Here is a 23,433-nt window from a genome sequence, read left to right on the forward strand (position 1 = left end):
CGTCTGCTCCTATACAGATTCTGCCCTAAAATCACGCAAATCGGTACACAGTATGTCTACACTCATCTCATCAATATGGATCTGTCCCATATAGCGCCACCAACAGGCCAATTTCTTCAAACACATTTTTGGACACTACTCCTACACATTTTGCCCTAAAATCACGCTGCGACGGTCGCTTATCTCCCTATTAGGGAGTCTTACTGGTATACATTTGAAAACTTGAAATTTGACATGCATGCACTGCAGCATGCCTACATTTACTTTTGGTACCTTTAGGTACATTTTGATGCCAAAACTTTTGGACTTTTACTCAAGTACATTGTGAATTCCGGATCTTTCACTTGCAACAGACTATTTCTACATTGCAGTAGGCCTATTGATACTTTTACTTAAATACGACATTTTTAGTACTTTTTCCACCACTACCCAAGTGCACTTATAAACTCCTGCCAATGCCATCACAGCATAACGAGGGGCTGCCACGGTGTGTGTGCCGTGCGCCATAGACTGTGTGTGTGCGCTGTGCGCGCGCGTGCGTGTGTGTGTGCGTGTGTGTGCGTGTGTGTGTGTGTGTGCGCGTGGTCGCGGAGTGGCAGTGTTGTACAGTAGCCTGGCTACAGGGACTGCAGCAGTAAATACAGTGGAGGAGTTGTACCAGAGGCGGGGTTTGACCTCCTCGCACACAGCGCAGTGAAAACATCACTAATCCAGTATTTCAGGTGCCAGTAGTAAAGTCAACCATTGCTCACTACCGCCGCGACACGCAACATTCAACAAAACTGCAAAAAAGAAACGGAATGTACTATACTGCCAAGAAGAATTACAGTGACTTTTTAATTGAATTGGAAGTGACTGCGGGGACGGCTGTCTCGTTTTAGTTTTCTTCTTTTATTTAGTGTTTGTAAAGGGGGCGGGACAAGTGATATTTTAGGTTGTTAGTTACACAGACATACCGTGTACAACCTGCACTGTTTTCTTGCGTGTTTAGTTTTACACACACAGAGAGAGAGAGAGCCGCAGGCAGGGGCAGCAGACACTGGCTGGCAGGAGGACAGTGTGGGCTTTGGATTGGAACTGAAGCACCACGCGTTGTGTTCAGCTCGCTGCTGCTGCTCTCACCGAAACTCAGCACAGTCCGCTCTCAAACAAACCGCCACTACTGGACACAGAACAGAAGTTTGTCTCTTTTACGCTTAAGGATTTATCGCTTTGGAACGATACAACATTTTGAGTTGAGTGAGTGTCGCGGGATTCCACTTTATTTAAACGGGCTGGGGGGTTTCTTGTTGAAACTTTTTTTTAACGCAGCTGTTTATTGTTGTGTCGCTGTTATCGTCATGCGGAAATCGACTCCACCTGAAACTCAGGTAAGTCGTAAAGCAGGTAGGCCTGTTGTTGCTGCTAGCATCTGGTTAGCTTAGCTCAGTGTTTCTCAAACTTTCAAAAATATCCATAATGTCTCCCCTTAACTCTGACAGTGTGTACACATGGAACCAAATGAACCCGTTAGGGTTAACGGGTTCATTTGGTTCCATGTGTACAATGTCAGAGTTATACTGTCTATGGGTCAATTTAGACACCCCCAACAATGGAACACACAGAGTCACTTTGAGAATCACTGGCTTCAATAGTTCACAGGAAAGTTGAGACATGCGATTGGTAGCTTGTGGGAAAAGGTCAACTTATTACATTGTGTTCAGCGTTCCGACCGTGATTGTTTCCTCATTAAAGCGCATGGAATGAATGGTCTCTCCCCCGGCCAGTTTGACAGCTCGCTCTATCCCCTCTCTGATCCTTGAGAAGGTGTAACTTTTAACTACTGAGTCCTAAATGTTTCCTGACGTGTTGTAAACAACCCCTTGAACTTGAGAGGCTGTTATTTGTTCGGCCTGTGCCTGTAATTCCAATATATTCATTGTCTTAAAAACGAACAAACTACTCTGCTTTGTTGAGCTGTAGTGAAAAGAGCTTCTGTCACTTCACTTCAGTGCAGAGTGCAAGGCAGCAAGTCCTGTGGCTGTGTCTTTGCCAGTCCACAATCCACTGCTTGGCAAATCAACATCACCTATTGTTAAAGGCTCAAAGAAAGGCACTAGCACATCCTCTCAAATGAGACTACTTTTACTCATAACTACTACCTCAAACCGGCTTAAAGCATAGACAATTCTATTAATGGGTGGGTTTGGTTGTATGAAAGGGTTTTAGGTATTATAACGTTCTTTAAAACAACCAGGAGTCAGGACTCTGTATTCTTTGAACATATTTCAGTCTGCAACTTGGAAATAGTTTTCTGTCTGTAATTCATTAGTCATACAATCTGCACAGTATGCACACCTCACAAGCATTTGGATGATGGAACAGTGAGATTAATGTCATATAGTCAACCTTGCCCATGACACGTAGGCCTACATAGGCTACACTTAAAATTGGGGTACGTGATATTCTTTGGTTAAAACAACCAAAAGGTTTAGCTATTGCTATGGAGTGTTTGTTCAGTAACGGGAGTCTCCCCGCCCCTCCAGCTCTTTAATAAACAGAAAAAATACATTTTCAGGTGGTTTGCCAATTTCAGCTAATCAGGAGAGAGTACGCATTCATCAGCTTCAATTTCAAAGTGTTCAAGTTCCAATATTGTCTGCTCATTTCTTTGTGTCATTACTTCCAATTGTACTTGTTTATCCTGTATCCTGTATGAATTATCTCTCTCCTGATTGGATAAAATTGACATTTTCTTTTTTTGAAAAACTGGAGAGACTTTTACTGAACACACTCTATTACTTTCAGAATTTGGAGATATGTAACACGTATTAAAAACACACTCACTCCACCTTTTAACTACTACTGTCGGATATTTCCATTTTGCCCAGAAGCATGTTGAAGGAAGCACGTTGAAGAACCAGTTTTTACATAAATAAGCCTCCCTTGTTTGCTGGCATGGAAGATTTCATCACATGTGTTGCATGTACTGTTGTACTGTATCTGTACAAAGAAAACAAGACCCATTTCTAAGACCTGTCTATTCGGCCAATGTGCTGAGCTTTAACCAGATATAATAACAGCTTTTGTCAGATTAAGCCAGGTACTGCAACCCCTGTCAGATTAAGCCAGGTACTGCAACCCCTGTTTACACAAAGCCTGAGCTTTACATATTTAAAAGCACCTGACCCAGACAGTGCGTTGCTACATTTAGCTTTAGTTGCAAAAACTCGGGGGGGAAATAAAGCTGTTGGCCGGCATCAGCACCAATCTTGACATTATTGGCAAAGTGTAAAGAAAAATGAGAAGAATACAGGAGAGATTTAGAAAGTATTCCGACAAGCGGTAATGTTTTATATTTCAATCAAATTCTTTTCAGAATATTGTTCCAGGAACATTTGCTTTTGTTCCCAGCTTTCCTCTCTTGGACAGAGCAGGGAACAGTGGGTGACTCAGCGTCGTATGGGTGAACTGTTCAGTTTCACAAGGCTGGAAGTGGTGACCGTGTGCTGGAACGCAGCAGGCCTTTTTCAGCAGGAAGCGTACACAGGAAACGGGCCACAGCATTGTTACCCCGAGGCCTGAACCGTGTCCGCAGTCTTCAGGGAATACTGCGATTTTTACAGTTCTTTTAGGATTTCAGTGCATAGGATTTCACTGCACAGGGGGATTGAGTTGAATTGCTTGATTTGAAGTGCATTTAGCTTTTGTCTTTAGACCAGATGCCAATTGTTATCAGTCCACACTGACAGTAATCAGGAGGAATCACATATTAGGAAATAGAAAATGTTTTGGGAGATTATAGTTGTATATTTTGACATGTAGTTCACCATGTGATAGTAGTGCAAAAATCATAATGGAAACCAGGGTGGTTAACAGTTTGCTGTGAGCTATATAGGAGTATCACGCAATCAGTGAATTCATTCATAAATTCAGCATGCAAGTTGGGACTCTTGAGAAGTTGGCAGTTAGGCTTGGAAACATTTTTTTGTGCATTCCCTGGGCTAACTCTGGAAGAAGGAAAAACATACTCTAGCTGCTGTCTGATGTGTCATCATACGTGTTCCAGGGACTGACATTAAAAATATCCATGAGCAACAACAGAACAGTGAACTACAGTTGGAGTGAGTGTATTCAGCGAGGGAGGTAGTTAAACATATAATAACAGCTGTTATTATCTGTTGCCTTACCTGGTATTTTATTTTCCTAACTATCTGGTGGGAAAATTGAACTTTTCCCCCTTCCCAGAGTTGGGGGCATTTTGAGTCCAGTTAATTACCAACTTGAGTCAATGAATGGGTTGTGAAATGTTTTAAAGGATAGTTTGAGCCACAATGTTTCTTTCTCTGTTACTCTAGCAACATCATTTCAAGATTATTTATAACCATATCACATTCTTCAGTGATGGTGTCAGACAAGGACGTTAACTTGAATCCAAAACCAATTACACTGTGGAGGCTGAATTCGGTGTAGGTGTTTGAATAAAAATAGTCAAATTATATTGACACATGCAAATTATATTGCATGTGTTGTTGACGTTAGATGTTTAAATGGTGAAAATAACGACACATACTTTTATCTATCTATAAATGCGAGAAGTCTCTGCGTGTCTGCGTGTGTGTCTGTCTGTCTGTCCGCCCCACCGGCTTCAGATTCGGCACGCGCGTACCCCGCCGCGGCACGGGGTGCAGTGCCGGGCCTCGACCCGACCCGACGCGCGGTTTTCCCTAACCGGCGCGAAACGTTCGGAATCTCCTTATGCGGGGCTGATTGTTGACATCAGGCTGTTCCGGAGGAAATCGGCGCAAGCGCTGACTCATTGTGACATCACATCATAAAAGGCTCTGAGATCACGTATGCCACATGAGTCAACAAAAAATGCCATGGTTACGTATTCTGATGTTCCTATATGGGCATAAAAAGACACAGGCAAACATATGGTCAAAACGGCTCTTATGACAACAGGTATAATGGGGTTTGCATTAAAGGGTATACCAGTATTTTCTAGAATATCTTTAATTAGTCATTGTAATGGTTAAAAAGACCTAGATTTGACAAAAAAAGGTTGTGCCTCCTAACCGGTAACCAATTTCTACAAGTTCTAAATTCAGGAATTCAAGGTCACGCAATCTCATTGGATAATGAGATTCTCATTACACCAATGACCTCCCAGAATCTTACCCTGACCTTTACCATGTGAAAACCCATACTTAAACTTAACAATCTCTAACTTACACTCCAATTTTATCCTTATACCTACCTAGTTTCAACCTAATGCCTAAACCATTTTAATCATATACCTAAACTTTAACATCTCTTAACTTTTACCTAAACAATATGAACATATAGGTTGGCCCAGCTCTGGTTGTCATGCAATGCATCATGTGCATGATACTGCCGGTTCAGGAGCTACTACGAAAAACATACTTTGTAAGAGCGAAAGGATCAGAGTGTTCTGTAGTGTCCGTAGGGACAACGCTTTGCAGTTGAATGTTATCCCCAGTAAGGAAAGCCATCCATCAACGTTGAGACAGAGTTTAGGGGTAACACAGGAAGGGACACACTATGTTGTCACACAGGTGTGTAATGTGCCATGCCAGCGAGATGATGTATTGATCTGCATTAAGAAAAAGCATATTGCGCCATGGTCAAACTCTAAACAATTTCAGAAGTTCTCAAGTTGTATCAGACTTTTCAGAGCAAGGTTAGAGCTAGGGCTCACACAGTGAGCTTGTAGATGTGATATTTTCTGCAAAGAGATTTGGTGTAGACTGTACAGGGAGAAAAGAAGGTGGCCAAGTATAGACCCCTGGGAGACCCTGGTTGGGCTGCTGGATGCAGGGGAGCGCACTTAGTTTGGCCAGATATTTCTGCAAGAAGACGTTCAGGGCAGCTTTCTCCCTCCTGCGTCAATTGAGCTCTTATCCAGAGCGACTTATAATTACAAACAAGGCAATCACATACACACATGGAATGCAGAGAGACCTAGCATCAGTATGCAAAGAATATAGAGGTGTCCTCCCTTGTAGCAATATGACGTACGGTATATATATTACATATGGATGGTACATTCAGGCAGTCCAACAAATATCAATTGATTCAACAATACTTTACAACAATACTATTATCACTATGCAGTTATCACTTTTATCACTATTTATTCTTAATTCAGACACTAAATTAGTGTGGTTCACTTCACCATGAATCAATGCAGCACAGGCTCTTAGCATTACTACCATATAACGGAGATCAATTAAATCATTCTTAATGAGGCTATCCATCAACGGATCACTAATAGATAAATTACAGCACCAGTCTCTCTGTACCATCGCACAATGTGCATGCTGTGTATAGTACTATCTAGCAGACTGCCCGGACTGTTAAAGCTGCTGATGCACAAGAGAGACTCTTTGGCTGATTACCCAAAGGTGCTGGCAGTAGCATTTTTACTGCGACAAGAAAAAAAGTCAATCCTGGAATAATTCACCACTCACAACCTGGGGAGTCTTTGTTTACAAAGGAAAACCCAGGGCTTCCTGTGTGTGCAATGTCACTTCCAAGTCCTGAAAAGTGAAATGGCTCCGTTCTTCTCAGAGTCCCTCTGTTTGGCTGCTTCTCAAATCTATATTTTATATCTGGCAGGTTTCCAGGGTGTAGTGAGAGGGATGTTTTGCTTTGTTCTTCTATATACATACCTCACAGTAACAAATGTCCAAGGCAATGGGGAATTCTAATGGGCGTTCTGATGATTTAAGTAGCCAGAGAAGATTAAGATGGTTCTTGGAAATGTAGTAGGGCTGCAACTATCGATTATCGCCTTAGTGATTGTTCTATCGATTACTTTAAGCGCATTTTTATGTTGACTTTTTTATGTCAACATATTGATCAACCACTTAAGCTTTATTTTATACTTTGTCGCACAATGGTGTCATAGATCTACAAGCTCACAACACGTCATATCATGATGTGCTGTGAGCTTGTAGATCTGCTATTTGCATTTTTTTACAAGACAATTTATATATATATATATATTTTTTTTTTACCTATGACATACCCCAAATAGGGATTGATTACAAATGTATTATTTTATAAAATGATTGATAATTCTTTTTTTTTTTTGCGGATCTACAAGCTCACATGTTGTCGGAAGTTATTCGTACGACAAATAGCGATAGTAGCCGAGCTATAAGATGGTCTATTTGACAATGCTTTAGTTTAGATTCTTTGCAGTGTTTTTGAAAATGTTTAAAATGTTCTCCTATAATGACTTGGCCAACATTGGAATGCCAGGTTCAAAGTGTTTAAGGACCGGACAGTTCTGTTCTGAAGTGCTTTGCAAGAAAAGTTACTTAGTGTACTAATTGTCTTTGTACCTGTTTGTCTTAGAAATAAATGAATAACATTTCAACTTCAGTTACCTTTAAAATGTGCAACAATGTTTTGCCATTTGTATTAAAGGGGAGAACCACCCATTCTCAACATTGAACTACAGGTATATGCCATTAATACAAAAAAGAAAAAGAAAACACTGAATGTTGAATGTTAATTTATTTATGTCATGACCCCTTTTAAGAAAAGAAAAATCTCTGAAATGTATGGAAGCCATGCTGCTTGAAGAAAATGATCCAGCTTCACTCATACTGAATACTTGAAACGGAAGGGTGTGGACTGACCGCTTGGGTTACACTAGGTCATGACATAACTGTTTGTTTGCAGAAGACATGTGATCAAAGTGTATACATACAGTAGTAATTTACTCCACCTAGAACTGAAATGAGGAAGCACATTTTTAACCTCAATCATTGCTTATACACTCATTTAAATCAAATGAACTATCTTTTAGATGTAGATCTTTGAATTGAATAGCAATACCACACAGACACTGAAAAACATGTTGTCTTAGTCTTATTCATAATTTGTAGCACACCGGCGTCGCCTTCGGAAAATAGCAGATCCACAAACTCACAAGGCGTTGCAATGTGATTCGTAGAGACGCCTTGTGAGCTAAGCTTGTAGATCTGCTACATTTGGTGCGTGACACAGGCACACAGCAAAGTACAAATGGGGCCGTAGTCACCTGGGCAGACAACGTGTATCACTCTTTCAGTCCTACAGTATCAGCTTTCCATCTCTACACCTGATCTCACCAAGCAACATGGTCTCACGTTAACCTCCTGTGCATTGGTGTTTTCAGTAACGCTGAAGAATAATACTTGCAGGTCACAGTCACAGACTCGCAGGCTGCGTGTCTAGTTTGTTTAGTATGTCGTTGCGTAACAAACGGTGCAACTGTATAATTCACAAAATACACAATGTACTAAGAGATACAGGATACATAACCCAGAAAACATTACAATGCATGTTTCCTTCGAAGCAAAATGACACACACACACACACACACACACACACACACACACACACACACACACACACACACACACACACACAGTAGTTGGGGATGCAGATTTTTTAATGAGTTTATGACAAAAGACTGGGTGGAGAGATTTCTCATTCTGTTTTTTAGTTACCCCAAACCATTGCACTGCAGTGCATAGATAGCCACGCCAAGTCTACACTGTCCCATATTGAGAGGAATGATCATGCCCTTTCTCCTGTTATCCTGACTTTTAATAGTACATACAACCATCTGCTTACCTCTTCAGTTAAATAGAGATGGCCTTTTAACCTTATCCACTTAAACCAGGGTCCCCCAGGGGTCTGTACTTAGCCCCCCATTTTTATCACTCTACACCAAACCTCTTTGGCAAAAATCCTTCTCGAATATAGTGTTCAGCAGCTAATTTAGCTTGAGCTATAATAGTGTATAGTACAATACAAATTCTACAGCGATTTTATGTATAATAACGCAGGCAGGAGGCTCATCAAGTGGAAGAAATAGCTTGATTATATTACAGTTTTATGTGATATCTGTGATTGCAAAAAAGTGCCACTGTCTACAATGTCTAGTGACTGAGTAGTGAAGTCATTCTGAGGTGTGCTTTTGAAGCTGAACAGAGCCATGTATTGTGATGCGGGTAACTTTCATATTTGACCTGAGGCGAGGGAAATGGCAGTATGATGTTGTAACAACACCATGTTATGAACATCAATTAGGTAATTTATTAGAGTTGTCTAAAACTAAACTAAACCTATAACTACGTGGGAAATAACACATTTTAGCTAGTAGCAACGTGGTTAATGAGACTTACAAATACAAGGTTTCCAACTTTCTGCCTGTATGATGTCACTCTTCAAGTTGGTGGATAAAGGAGTGTACACGGTTTACCTCTTGCCCCTCCAGCACTTCAGCAACATTGGTCTTTAGTTGGTCTTAAGTGATTGCTGTGGAATGCTGTTGCTATGGAGTTGAGTTGCAAAGTATAGAGACTGGGCCTTCTAGCAAGTTGTTGTGTTGTAGGATAGGAAATCGGCAAAAAGATGTAACAAGAATGTAGTAGGATAGGAAATCGGCAAAAAGATGTAACAGGAATGCTAAACTTTTGGTTGCAACATTAACCTGCTATACCTTAAGTTACATGGGGTTGCAACTAGGCAGGATCAGGTGAAAATTCCTGAAATACCAGGAGGGATATGTTGTCCAACTGGTTCTGGCTAAAACGTAGGATCCTGGAGCGTTCTCTCACTTCTCTGTGAGAGGTAAACAAGTCTCATTGTTTCATTTTTACAAACTGGGCTGTCTGAATGGCATTATCTGAGGATAACATTTTTGTCAATTAGTCAGCATGGTTATTTGTCAGGTGTCTGGTGTTAAAAATAGTTAAAACTGTGCAACAAAGGAAACAGCTGCTCATTATCTCATTTTAGCTTTGGACGATTTCCTCTAACCATTTATCATTTAATGTGGTACTTATGCCTACTAGCACGAGAAGAACCCCTTCTATAATTTACCAAGCCTCGTTATAATTAAGAACTTTCAAGTTTCAACTGTCACATTCCTGACCTGAATGAAGAGTTGCTTACCTCATGAACCCCCGTGTGGCATGTGCAGACCTAATAACCTTGAAGCAGGTTGGACTGCATACTCATGCTTGGAACCAGCCAGGCCACAGGGTGCAGATGACACTTTTCAGAGAGCCTTTGGAAGCGTACTGCACCCAAACAACTCTATTTTCATAGCTGTGCCCTGCATATTCAATGGCACTATTTCTGTTTGTTGTTCTGTGTGTTGACATGACAAGGTTATGCCTATGTTTGTGACTGTGGAACACTGTCACACACTTTACTTTATGTATACTTGTCTGATACTTGTTTCTTTTTTACATTGACACTTTAACTATTTTTCACTCTTAGCCTCTTTAACACATGAAAGAAACATGAGTGCCCATGATGATGAAACAATATTGAATCGCCCAGTGCCCAATTTGTTATTGATTTTACCTTATTTCAGAGGGTAGGAGTAAAAGTAAACCGGGTAGATGTAATCCGAGTATGTCCTGGATTTGTGGGAAGCTTGTACAAAATAATTTGTGATGCAGTGTGTACTAAATAAAATAAAATAAGAAATTCAGTTGAAACTTTTCTGTTTCTATCCGAAATACCTAATTTGAGAAAGTAAATGAATTAAAAATGGCAATCGCTAGTATTTATGGCTCAGTGGATGATTGAATAATTTAAGAAAAGTCCTGGTTGTTTATCTTGTCCAAAAACAGTCAAAGTGTCCAAGTAGAGTAGACCTGAGTAAAGTAATTTTGAGGGGGAAAAGGCAGTGATGACGGCAGTTCTTTGAGGCAGTTAGGGTTTGTTCCTAAAATGAAAATATGAAATATAACTAGTACCTGAACCGAAATGAAACAGACCACATTGTAGACTATAGGTTTCCATCATGTGAAATGGTCAAGTTTTGATAAGGAATCTTTATCTTATAATTAATGAACTTTTATTTGAAATGAGATGACCAGTGATATTGCACTTAACATGTTACTTTAAGCAAAGCCATCTATGTATTATGTCCAGTATTCCTGGAAAACATCCAATGAATCTAGGTTAAAAATGTAAACACATGGATGTTGATATTGTGTCACTTCTAGTGCAAAGGGTACTCATAAAAGTTAATGTATAATGTTTTGTTGACAAGTCTTGAAAGATTGCAGGTTGACACAAGATCTTTAGTTAAACATGTAAAGGCTGCTTTTACAGACTACAATATTTACATGTCGAACATGTCACCTCTCAGTAGTGCTCCTGAACAATTGATTGTTAATTCATTAATCAATTATTATGTCTAAATTAGCAGATAATAGGCTCAGTCATCACTGTTATAATGATATTGATTTTTCTCTTTTCTTCTATGCAGTCCACTTGAATGTGAAATCCAATGGTAAGAGCAGCATGGTTAGACGTTCCCTATGGATGAACCTCGGCGAGCAACAATTGATTCTGATTGATTGTCCTCAATAACACCAGAGCCATGTGGTGATTCACCAGCGGACAGCCGGGGTTCACATTCCCTCTCCAACGTTTCTGTGAGGTGACGTGCAGAACAAGGAAATCAAGATGACGGAGCGCTTCTTACTACCTACTGTATGGTCAAAAAACTACTCTGAAGAGAAATCCGACAAGCAATAAGGTTTTCCTTAACCTTGAGTTCAACTTGCAATTTTGCCATTTGTGTTCAATATATATTCGGAGACATTTGAGACATTTCCAAGTATCAAACAAGGGCCAAGCACCACCCTTTAAAGCTGCAGAAATGGGGGATTAGAGGCTAATGTGTGTAGCGGGAGGGACAATTGAAGCAGCTAGCGTACATAGCTAGCTAACGGAGCTTCAGACTGTTGGGAATTCCTCCACCAGGGGCCGAGGATTCCCGCCAACAATCATCATCATCAGCGAGCCCCATAGACTGTCTCCTCCACCCGTCCCAAAGGCAGACCCCGCTATCCAATGGCATGGGTCAAGTTCTTCAGGAAGCCGGGGGGCAATCTTGCCAAATCCTACCAGCCGGGGAGCATGCTGTCTCTAGCCCCCACCAAGGGTCTGCTGAACGAGCCAGGCCAAAACAGCTGCTTCCTCAACAGTGCTGTGCAGGTGGGTCCCAACACATTGCAAACCATTGTTCCTCTAAGTATAATGAGACATTCTAAGCCTATAATGGCTGAGCTTCTCCAGAGGATGATCATATATATTATATACCTGTAATCGTTGTTGGGTGGAAACCTTGTATGCCCAAAACTGTTACTTTTAAGAAAAAAGAACAGAAAAGAACCTGTGTTGCAAATAATCCAATGTAGTCATTATTTAGTCACAAGCTCTGTCTTAGTTCAGTTATCATAAAACTAAAAACAAAACAAAAAACACCTTTAAAAATATTTAAAAGTAGCAAAGTAGCAGATCTAAAAGCTCACAACGTGACACATTGTGAGCTTGTAGATGGGCCAATTTAGCTACTTTTGTATGACGCTGTAGTATGAAGAAGTGTGGCATTAATTTAAGAAATACGTTTAGAGTTTTTGGAGTTGCTGACCTCAAACTAATCTGTATTCTGTTCATGCAAAATATTTTGAGGTTAACAACATTTCCTCATGGGAATGATTATTTTAGAGATATTACCCATGTCTCCTACACACGTTTTCAGGACCACAGTACCATTTACCTTGTAAATCATTGCAACGATTCTTATTGAAACATTCATCCTAATTAGTTTGACATTTACTGGACAGGAGCAGATTGATAGTCTTCCAAAGCAAGTCAATGATTACTCCATTGTAAGCTACAACCTCATGTCATCATTACACAAGTTTAATAATGAAGAGATTTCAGCATTTTTTTCCCTGGACTTCTCAACACCATTTGTCTCGGTTACAAAATTGATCAACATAGAGCTGTACCATTCATCCTACTCTGTGTAATGGGTACCATGGATGTGTTATGTTCCCTTTGGCTAGTGCCTTTATTATGGTATCTAATGATTTCCAATAGTACATTAGCTGTAGCACTGGATTTCCATTTAACAAAAGCACAAACATTCTGCAATAACTTGTCCTTATGACATTGTGACTAAACACTTATTTGCTTGCCATACCATCAAAATGTAATACAACAGTGAAAACAATTATAAATCTTTATTATTTGTTTTTCAATTTTCCATATCGCCACAGCACCGAAGAGTAATTAATTCTTAGGAAGCAAAGCCGTTATCTTAAATGTGCATGTACGATCCTTCTTGCTCACGTCATCATGTGGAGGACAACAATTCCACATTAAAATCCCAAAGCTTAGTCACTCTCTAGATGTGTCACTACTTCCCAGAACTTCACCGAAGGTTGTTTTTGTACTGGTGGGATGTTCGTTGGTAGACGAGCGTCTACTGTGGTCAGCCCACAGTGAGGTCATTCTAAGACGCTGTGAGTCACAGGGTTGGACAGCCGACAAGCTTCTTGAAGAATATTCTTACCTTGGGCTTTGTTTCTGCACAGAAGAAGCCCCCAACTCCCCCACCCCCTTCCACCATCTCCTCTGCGTGTCCTCCCAGACTTTCTAACCCATTCAGAACGGGTACACATTTTGTGTTTCATTATTTTATGCTTTAACTATTGAAAAATAGCAGATATACAAGCTCACAGCGCGGCACCGAGTGCCACGCTGCGAGCTTGTAGATCTGCTATTTTTGAAAAATCGTGAAAATTAGAATTTTGACCCGATTCTATAAGTGTCTTTTGAATCCTTCTAAGGTTTTTTGAAAAACCCTATGTTTCTATGTCAGCAATCTGGCCAGCCATCGTCAAAGAAAAGGTCCTTTTCACTTAACTGGAGCTCAGTTAGTCTGTTCTTGAGAGACTACTATGTCAGTGGTGCTCAAACCTTTTCATGTGAAGGACCCCCAAACTGATATTTATTTGGCCACGGACCCCCATCTCAAAATATTCAGTTCCAGGGACCACCCAGAAGCAAAATTTGAGTTACAATCGTTCGCTTTGAAAATACATATATTCAAAGATTTGCACACATTTTCACGACTTTTTCCAAAAATAGCAGATCTACAAGCTCGCAGTATGTATATCTGCTATTTTTCACTGGTTAAAGCATTCAATAATTCTAGGCCTAAATGGGCTAATACCAAGTCACCCGTCAAAGCATCATGTGCCTGTAATACAGAAATAGGGAAGAATTTGAAACATTGTTTATTTATTGATTTTCCTCCCATGGTGCTTAATGTTTTTGATGTTTTTGAATCTTTTGTGTATATATGTTTTAGCTTTTTATGTTTCTGTAATGATAATGATAATTCATTTATTTGTATAGTGCTTTTCCAAACAAGGTTACCAAGTTACCAAGTATAGCACAAGGTAAATGAGCAGCGTGATAACCATAACAATTAAAAAACTGCACATAAAATCTATGGATAAAATAATTAAAATGAAGATAACGGAGAAGAAAAAAACAACTGTAAGCTGTGCTGTGCTTTGAATGTCATGGTCATGTTGGAGCAATGTTGGAGCAATAATGCCATTTCTCTACTCTTATCTAGGTGCTGTGGCAGCTGGATATCTTCAGGCGAAGCTTGAGGCAGCTACCTGGACACTTCTGTCTGGGAGACAACTGCATCTTCTGTGCATTGAAGGTAACACAATGTAATCAGCTTTTCAAGGGTGTTATTGTCACATGCTTAAGTTACAACACTATAATACAAAACCATCACACTAGTAAGACGCCTCAGGGCGACATGCGACCTAGCCCGAAAGGGCGAGGTCGTGACAATTCTTGGCCATATCGGACCAGTTACCCATATATGGAGACCCCTGCATGATAGTCAACAATGTGATGTCAGAACATGCCCATATATGGGTATTACCAAATATGGGCATTCCCAGATATGTGCTTAATATTGATGTGTAACTTGTGATGACATCAGCGATCCCCATATAAGGGTAGAAAAGGGACATCAAGCCAGAGCGTGATGTCAGAGCGGCAAACCCATAGAACCACAGACAAAACACAGTGTCAGGCGTGACGTACAGACAGACAGACACGTCACAGACAGAGATACGCGGACAAGATGTGCCGGTTTTCATACGGTCGCAACAAGGGGCTGCAGTAAAATGAGCAAGGCACTATAATACTGAACACTGGATGAACAGATGTATTAAAATGTAAGACTATCTTCATCGTCATTACCCAATAATCTTAATATCTATCATCTAGAATAAATAAAACATTTTGCTCTTCCTCTTCAGGGAATCTTCTCCCAATTCCAGCACAGTCGCGAGCGTGCGCTGCCCTCTGACAACCTGCGCAACGCCTTGGCGGAGACCTTTAAGGACGAGCAACGCTTCCAGCTTGGTTACATGGATGATGCCGCAGAGTGCTTTGTAAGTTCCCGCGGCAACCAGGCCGTCCCAGCAGGGGTGGGCATAGGGGGTTGAGGGACTCTGGAATGTGTGTGTGTGTGTGTGTGAGGGGTGTTTGCCAAACAGTGTGTAGGGTGATGCACTGTAACAAATTGTTTAGCGAGGTCACTGAGAGAGCCTCTGTCCCTGCCTTCCCCTCCCGTCAACCCCCTGCCACACTGGCTCTAAATATCTTCATGGCAGGTTACATAAGCACCAGAGCTGTGTCTGGAGTCCCACTATTATGCCAAGTAATGTTTGTTTATGGATCTAATGGATCCTCACACATTTGGACTGTTTTATTGTGTTCAATTTGATACAGTTCCAATTTCTTTTTCTCAGCTGAATTGTAAGGCTTTAGTTTTAGGTCTGTTTGTTTCCACTACAGTTCTGTTTTGGCTGCGATGATCCAACATAAAACACATATTGTAGCCTAAGCCTACGCTGCTTCACAATGCATTTCATTGTTAATCGAGTTTTGGCCCTGTTTATAGCTTGCATGAAGGTTCCTCCTGTAGTGGAGCTGCTGTGATGCTAGTCAGCATAGATGTGTAATCATCCTGTTCTGTGTGGCTCAGCAGTTTTGCAATGAAGGGTGTGTTCAGTTAAGATGTCTCATTACGTAGCATATTGGATAAACAGCTGACAAAATGAAGATGGGAGTTGGTTTTAGAGGAGAGGCTTACCCAACCAGAGCACCCCCCCACTATTCTGCATGGGGGATTAAAATAAACGAAAACATTACAATTCCCACACACAACACAAATGCATGCACAGTACACACACACACACACACACACACACACACACACACACACACACACACACACACACACACACACACACACACACACACACACACACGCGCAAACACACACACACAAACACACACACACACACACACACACACACACACACACACACACACAAAAACATACACAACTCAAGTTCCCACAGCTATAACACAAATTAGTTGAAAATAAGCAGTGACTTTTGTGTTTGGCTTACACTCAGAATGCAAAGAACCTCTTTGAAGTGACATTGTTTTTTATTTTATCTTAAATCTCACCATGGACACACTGCACTTGGACATTTTAAGGTCCTCTTTCTGTGTGTATTTGTGCGCAGGCCAAAATACATGTATCTGCAGCTTTGATGGGTAATCTTGACCTAATCCAACACAGATCCAAGGCTTGAGTGTTGAGTACTGACATGTAATGCATTGGCAGCAGTGTCACACGGTTGGCTTACTGAAATAAATTAATTTGTTATGAATCATGCATAATAATAACATTTGCAGTTCTACAAGCAACACAAACATATAATAATGATGCCAGAGCTGGAGAGTGCTCAAGTTGAGTAACACTCTTGAAAGTTTTTCTACAGCTGGAAAGTTGAATCCAGAGCACAATCTCCTAAAATTTGGGATTGAAATGACCAGATTCTTTTGCCAGAGAAAAATAAATAAAGTTATTCATTATTATTAATTCCTTTTTTTTTGTAGAACACGCATGCATGCACGCACGCATGCACGCGCGCGCGCACACACACACACACACACACACACACACACACACACACACACACACACACACACACACACACACACACACACACACACACACACACACACCACACACTCACTCCCAAACGCATCATTAAATTAAATGAAAAACAGAGTACAAATAACAAAATGTAATCGTATGTCTCATCCTTCTCAGGAGAACATTCTGGAGAGGATTCACCTCCACATTGTGCCTGAGGAGACCGATGCCTGCACCTCAAAGAATTGCATCACCCACCAAAAGTTTGCAATGTCGGTGTACGAGCAGGTAAATGAACCACCTCCCATGTTGGGTGGAAAGCTTGTCCCTCCTTTTTACTTTTCAGACCATGGATAAAATAACCCGTGTTTCAATAGATCCAATGTAGTTATTATGTACTTAGTCACAAGCTCTTTGTAAAGGTGTCTCCACACCAAACAGCCTACAGGAGACTACTTCTGACTGTACACAGACTGCAAAGAACTGCAAAGAACTGCAAAAAACTAAGCACTTTTATTTTTTCAGACGACGCCGACTGTAGTTACTGTATGGCAGTGGTGCCAGTTCTGCTCGTTATAAGCAATGTTGATCCTGTTTTCCTATAATGTTGCTAGTTGTGGGTTGCTTTTGTTTGGGCTTGTTTCTGAAGTGTAGTTGCTTATTTGGCCTTGCTTTCAACATTATTTTATAAAATAACTAATGTAATAGAGCTCAGAGGAGAAACTGGTCGCTGCTTTTGGGCTTATTTTCATAGACCTGGTCGCTTATTTCACTCACAGAATCTGGCAACCATACCCGGAGGCACTGTGTGTTCTCTGTGCAGAGGAGAAGGAGAAAAAAAAGAACAACAACAACACGGGGAGCTGCTGCACTATTTACTAGCTTTGCTTTGGATCAGATTGGAATAGGAACTGAGAGTTGAGATTGAGAATATGGTATTTAGTAAAAATATGCGACGGGAAAATGTCTCTGGCTTATTTTGGCTTGGTTTTGCAACAGTAGCAAACTATTCTACAACTCCCTCAATCTTACCGACGGCCAGGGGCGACTGAACAAAACTGAGCAAGTCCAGTTTTCCAGTTTTCGGTCGATAACGTTCCCGACCCGCTGCCGAAAACCTGACGATGAGCTCCCGTTCGGCAACCGACGCTATCTGCCGCCTTCCGCCGCCGATTCGCGGCCGAATCGGTTTGGTTAAAAGTGCCCTTAACGCTTTTCATTGGTTAGATATTTATAACACCCAAAGACACACTTAACCACTTTCAAAATGGTTCAGAAATGGTGACAATAGAAGTTGCATTTTGAGCTTGTAGATCGTCTATTTTCACTGTCACTACAACACATTGAAATGTGGAGATAACAAGGTTTCTGCACGACAACAGCGATATTCAGCCTAGCAATTGAACTTGATGAACTCATTCTCTGTGCTACCGTACCAATGTGAGGAAGAGATGTGGACAGCTAATTTACCACCCACTGAATTATTGCTTTGTACTACCGCACCAATCTGTGGAAAGGGTGTTGATTGTAGGCAAGGCAAGTTTATTTGTATTTCACATTTCAACAACAAGGCAATAAAAAATGCTTTACACAGCATTGTAGTATTTGTCTAGTATATTTTCTCCCACATTGCTTTAACCACTTAAACCCTATACGTCTGTGTGCACACAGTCCTCCAGAGTATACTAGGTAGGCTACCCTACTTTTGACCCTTTACACCAAATTTACAGAAAATAGACGTCTACAAGCTCACAATGAATATTAACATGGCACGTTCTGAGCTTGTGAATCTACTATTTTCACGAAATGATTGCCCCAGAATAGGGAAACTAGGCTTCAAGTGGTAAAATGCAACTTGCACCTTCTTACAATTCAAGGACAAATTGTCCCCAAAGAAGCAAAGCTATGTGCAGATTGAGCATTTGTTTCGCACAGAAAGGCACATGCATCACCGTCTGAGACACTAGTGGTCTAATCTGTCATGCTTGGACATTGGGTTACCCCACAGGAGGAGGGAGGGAGCCCCTGGTCAGATTCCTTTTAGAGCAACAAGATGAATCATAGACACAGTAACGGTACACATACAGTACATTCCAGTTTGCACACACCCTGCTCTGTCACTTTGATTCCCATCCCTAAATCCCATAGCAATGCTCACCATATCAAGTATTTGAACGGCCCACTGTAATTGGTGACGCACCTTACGTCTGCCGTTAGTGAAGCCGCTTTTTCCCCACTCCATTGCGCTCATTCCCATGACTATTGGATTGTCACAGAACACACACACGAGATCATGCGAGTTGCACTCGGTCGATACAGGATTGATGACTTGGGAAATTAAATTGGACACATGATATATCAAGCTCTGAGAAGTGTTGAGCTAAAGAGTTGAGCTTTATTTCTGTTACCAAGGCTACTGTTGCTAGAGCTACATCATCCTACAGTACACCACAACTACTTTTTTTTATTTTTTTATATAAATAACAGGTGTTTTATAGATAGGATTTTGCATTGTATTGCGTGTCATCAACTTTAGTTAGTGATAGAAAACACACCCAAAAATAGGTTCTTTCCTTTTGACCCTAATGATATCCAGTCCCCACCCTTTACCCACAAATGACCAGCTGACTTGAAAATGAGTTCTTGGTAGTGGCCGAGGGGAGCATCACTAACACCCCAGTGTCTCTTGTGCTTTCTGCCCTGCCTGTCTTACAGTCTGTGTGCCGTAGCTGCGGGGCATCCTCTGACCCTCTGCCATTCACAGAGCTGGTGCATTATGTCTCCACTACTGCCCTCTGGTAAGACACGTTTTTAATGTCAAGGACGCCTAGAATTATATGTATTTGACCGCAGACCCCCATCTCAAAATATCTTGTTCTAGGGACCCCCCACAAGCAAAAATTTGAGTTAATTTAACGAATTTAACGAATATATATTCAAAGATTTGCACATTTTCTCAAAAATAGAATATCTCTCAAGCTCCTTGTATATCTGCTATTTTTTTATAACCCCCCCCACCACCACCACCAAGAATAGGCACTGGGGTTCAAGGGGTTAAACTATTATCTCCCCCATTATGATCTGGCGAGTAATAATGACTTTTCACTTGAACCGGCTATGGTTGACATGTTTTCTAGCTGACAATTTCGCACCTCACATACTCCAAACAGTCCACAGCCTGTGTGTAGTCTCTGTTTATTTGTCCTCTCTCCTGCTCTTTCTTCCTCACATCATCTTTCTTTCTGACAAGCTGCAACTCTCGTCCCTTCCTCCACAGCCACCAGATGAATCACAGGAGAGATGAGTCATTTGGGGAGGTGTTACAAGCAGCGAGCACCATCGGAGACATGCGTAACTGCCCAGTAAGTAGCAGAACACTTACTGTACTGTACATGAAGTGTGCACACGATATGGAGTCTACTTACCATTGCATCAGTCACACTCCCTATCACACTATAGAGTACCAAAGTTGTGATGTCAAAACCACCATCCCTGGGTCATAAACGCACATGAAATCACTTACTGTAGTGCATCTCGAAAAATGTGAATATCGTGGAACAGTTCATTTCTTTCTGTTATGTAATTCAAAAAGTGAAACTTTTATAATAAGTGTCCTTTTCTTATCTTGATAATCACAGCATACAGTTTATGAAAAAAAATTGTGTAAATGTAATGAATTAAATTAAGAAATCATAATAATATAGGTTAAAACATTAAGTTATGTTTTCTTGGATTCATTTATGTCATAACATACATATTCAAAGTACTTTTCCATTGTATGCCCCTGTATAAAGACTGTGTTCCAAAAATGAAAAATAAATACAATTATGTATAATATCGCGATCCACATTATGTACATCATACCATTCCATTTACCATTTGTTTTTGCTGCACTGCCTGTCTTTGGGCATTGCACATAGGATTAAGAGACTCATTATTGCACTGAATGATTGTAATATAGGCCTGGAAATTGGGTTAAATATTCGGTAAAAATGTTGGAAATTCATTGGGAAAAACGTGTGTGAACCCTCAACACCATATATCCCAACCTTACCTCCCTCCCTCTCTGGGAACAGGATGCTTTTGTACCTCGGTATTAATGCGTTTTAACAACGGGAGTATTTCTTGATCTGTCAGAGCCGTTAGGAGTGCAGTTGCTAATTGGTAGTCCTTGCTGTTGGCTAATGCTCTCTTTCTCTGCATCTCTCCTCTGTTTCCAGAGTAATTGTGGCCAGAGGATCAGAATTCGCCGGGTACTTATGAACTCCCCAGAGATTGTCACCATAGGCTTCGTCTGGGACACAGAGCAGTCCGACCTCACCGAGGACGTCATCCGCTCATTGGGCTCTCATCTCAACCTCTCTGGGGTATGTACTGTATGTTTGTTGTCGGTGTGCTCTTATTGTTTGTTTATGCACATATTTACATTTGTTACTTCATATAGATATTTAGTCATTTCATGACTCAATAAATGGTCATAACCCATTAAGCCCTGTGGCCGACTCTACAAATGCCGCTGTCCCCCCCCCTGAAGATTTTTCAAAGAAAGAAAAAAAAAAAGAATTGCAGATGTACAAGCTCACAGCGTGGCATGAAGTGATGCGCTGTGAGCTTGTATGTCTGATATTTTTTTGAATAGCCAACGTAAAAAAACGAAAAAATGCTTTCCCGGTTTTATAAATAAAATATATTTTTTAGATTCATTAAAAGCCTTGTAGAAATAGTCTAATGAAAGATGTAAGTTGCTTATGCATTGGCTGTACCAAAACAAAATGTGCATAGATCTTGACCCCTGAGGGGCCGTGAGTGAGCCTCAAACCTCTTTCCCCGATGGGTCACATTACAAAGGGAAAGATCACAACACTTTACTGTAGGCCTCGACCCTGTGGATGCTGTGCCGTTTTCCCATTGTGTGTCCATAAAGACAGGTTCATGGCTGCTGTATTTCTTGACCCCCCGTGGTGGGGTCAGTTTATTTTGGTGCGACGGCACATATGTGGAGAATAAAGTAGGGATTTATTTCTCTGTAAGTCGGGGTCATTGCGTAAGCAGCCAGCGCCCAGTGCCCGCTTGGCTCGCGCTGCTGATGAAAAAGCCCCTGCTGGCCTGGGTCAACGTGTCCAAAACCCCACCCCTTCAGCTGTGTGTGTGTGTGTGTGTGTGTGTGTGTGTGTGTGTGTGTGTGTGTGTGTGTGTGTGTGTGTGTGTGTGTGTGTGTGTGTGTGTGTGTGTGTGTGTGTGTGTGTGTGTGTGTGTGTGTGTGTGTGTGTGTGTGTGTGTGTGTGTGTGTGTGTGTGTGTGGTGTTTTAGTAGTACATGTTTGTGTTTTGTTTGTGGGCGTGCTTGAGGTGGCTCTGTTATTCGTTCTCTTGTTTATTTTCACATTATCGTCGTCAAATACACACGTGTGTCTCAAAGCCCTTATGCAAATAGAGTAGAGTTGATGCTGTTACAGCTGCCTTCTTCTTAGTTAATACATGTTCAGGTTAAATCGTACATGAATAAAGCGCTGTTCTCACCAGGCACGATAACTATAAAGACAACTATGACTATATCATTCACCATTGTATTGTTTTTGTAGTCTGTGTGAACACTGCCATCCACTTTTAAAACTATACGTTTATGGGGCTGTCAAGTATGACATCATTTTGTAGGCAGAGGAGAATTTCTGCCCCCAGTTTCCGTGAATCTTTTTACTATTTACACATTTTTCTTCTCGTTGTTGTTGAAAGGAAAGTGTTAGAATTATACTTTAGTCGTTATTTTTGTCTCGGATCTGTTGAAATAGCGAGGGACAGAAAATGCTCTGGGGGCAGAGTTCTCCTCTGCCTACAAAATGATGTCACGGCTTAAAAGCCCCATAGTTAAAACCAGTAAAACTCCCTAATCAGGAGATAAGCGACTGTCAGGTCGCAGTGTGATTTTAGGGCAAAATGTGTAGGAGCAGTGTCCAAAAATGTGTTTGGAAAAATCAGCCTGGCGGTGGCGCTATATGGGACAGATCCATGTTGATGAGATGAGTGTAGACATACTGTGTACCGATTTGCGTGATTTTAGGGCAAAATCTGTAGGAGCAGTGTCCAAAAATGTGTGAAAAATCGGCCTGATGGTGGCGCTATATAGGACAGATCCATGTTGATGACATGAGTGTAGACATACTGTGTAGCGATTTGGGTGATTTTAGGGCCAAATCTGTAGGAGTAGTGTCCAAAAATGTATTTTAAAAAATCGGCCTGAAGGTGACGCTAAATGGGAGATATCCATGTTGATGACATGAGTGTAGAGCAAGTGTGTACCGATTTGTGTGATTTTAGGGCCAAATCTGTAGGAGTAGTGTCCAAAAATGTATTTTAAAAAATCTGCCTGAAGGTGGCGCTAAATGGGACAGATCCATGTTGATGAGATGAGTGTAGACATTACTGTGTACCGATTTGCGTGATTTTAGGGCAGAAATTGTAGGAGCAGTGTCCAAAAATGTGTTTTGCAAGAATCGGCCTCATGGTGGCGCTAGAAGAGGGCCATGTGAGAATTGATTGGTGGTGGTTGTGGTTTGGCAGGCAAGG

At 41.1% G+C, this 23,433-nt stretch overlaps 1 protein-coding gene across 3 annotated transcripts in view; it reads left to right on the plus strand.

The window, feature by feature from the left end:
* The first annotated feature begins 928 nt into the window (after nt 1–928).
* usp53a (ubiquitin specific peptidase 53a) overlaps nt 929–23,433 on the plus strand; it is a 55,146-nt gene continuing 32,641 nt past the window's right edge. For 2 of the 3 annotated variants that reach the window (XM_080742362.1, XM_080742364.1), the window contains exons 1-8: nt 929–1,370; nt 11,294–12,027; nt 14,468–14,560; nt 15,174–15,308; nt 17,048–17,158; nt 19,586–19,668; nt 20,148–20,232; nt 21,091–21,237. In XM_080742362.1, coding sequence (XP_080598488.1) covers nt 11,884–12,027; nt 14,468–14,560; nt 15,174–15,308; nt 17,048–17,158; nt 19,586–19,668; nt 20,148–20,232; nt 21,091–21,237 — 798 coding nt within the window. In that variant the 5' untranslated portion in view covers nt 929–1,370; nt 11,294–11,883. The remainder of the gene's footprint in view (nt 1,371–11,293; nt 12,028–14,467; nt 14,561–15,173; nt 15,309–17,047; nt 17,159–19,585; nt 19,669–20,147; nt 20,233–21,090; nt 21,238–23,433) is intronic. The other variant, XM_080742363.1, reaches the window with a different exon arrangement.

Source organism: Nannobrachium achirus (genome assembly GCF_963921795.1).
Source record: "Nannobrachium achirus genome assembly, chromosome: 14".
NCBI lineage: Eukaryota > Metazoa > Chordata > Actinopteri > Myctophiformes > Myctophidae > Nannobrachium > Nannobrachium achirus.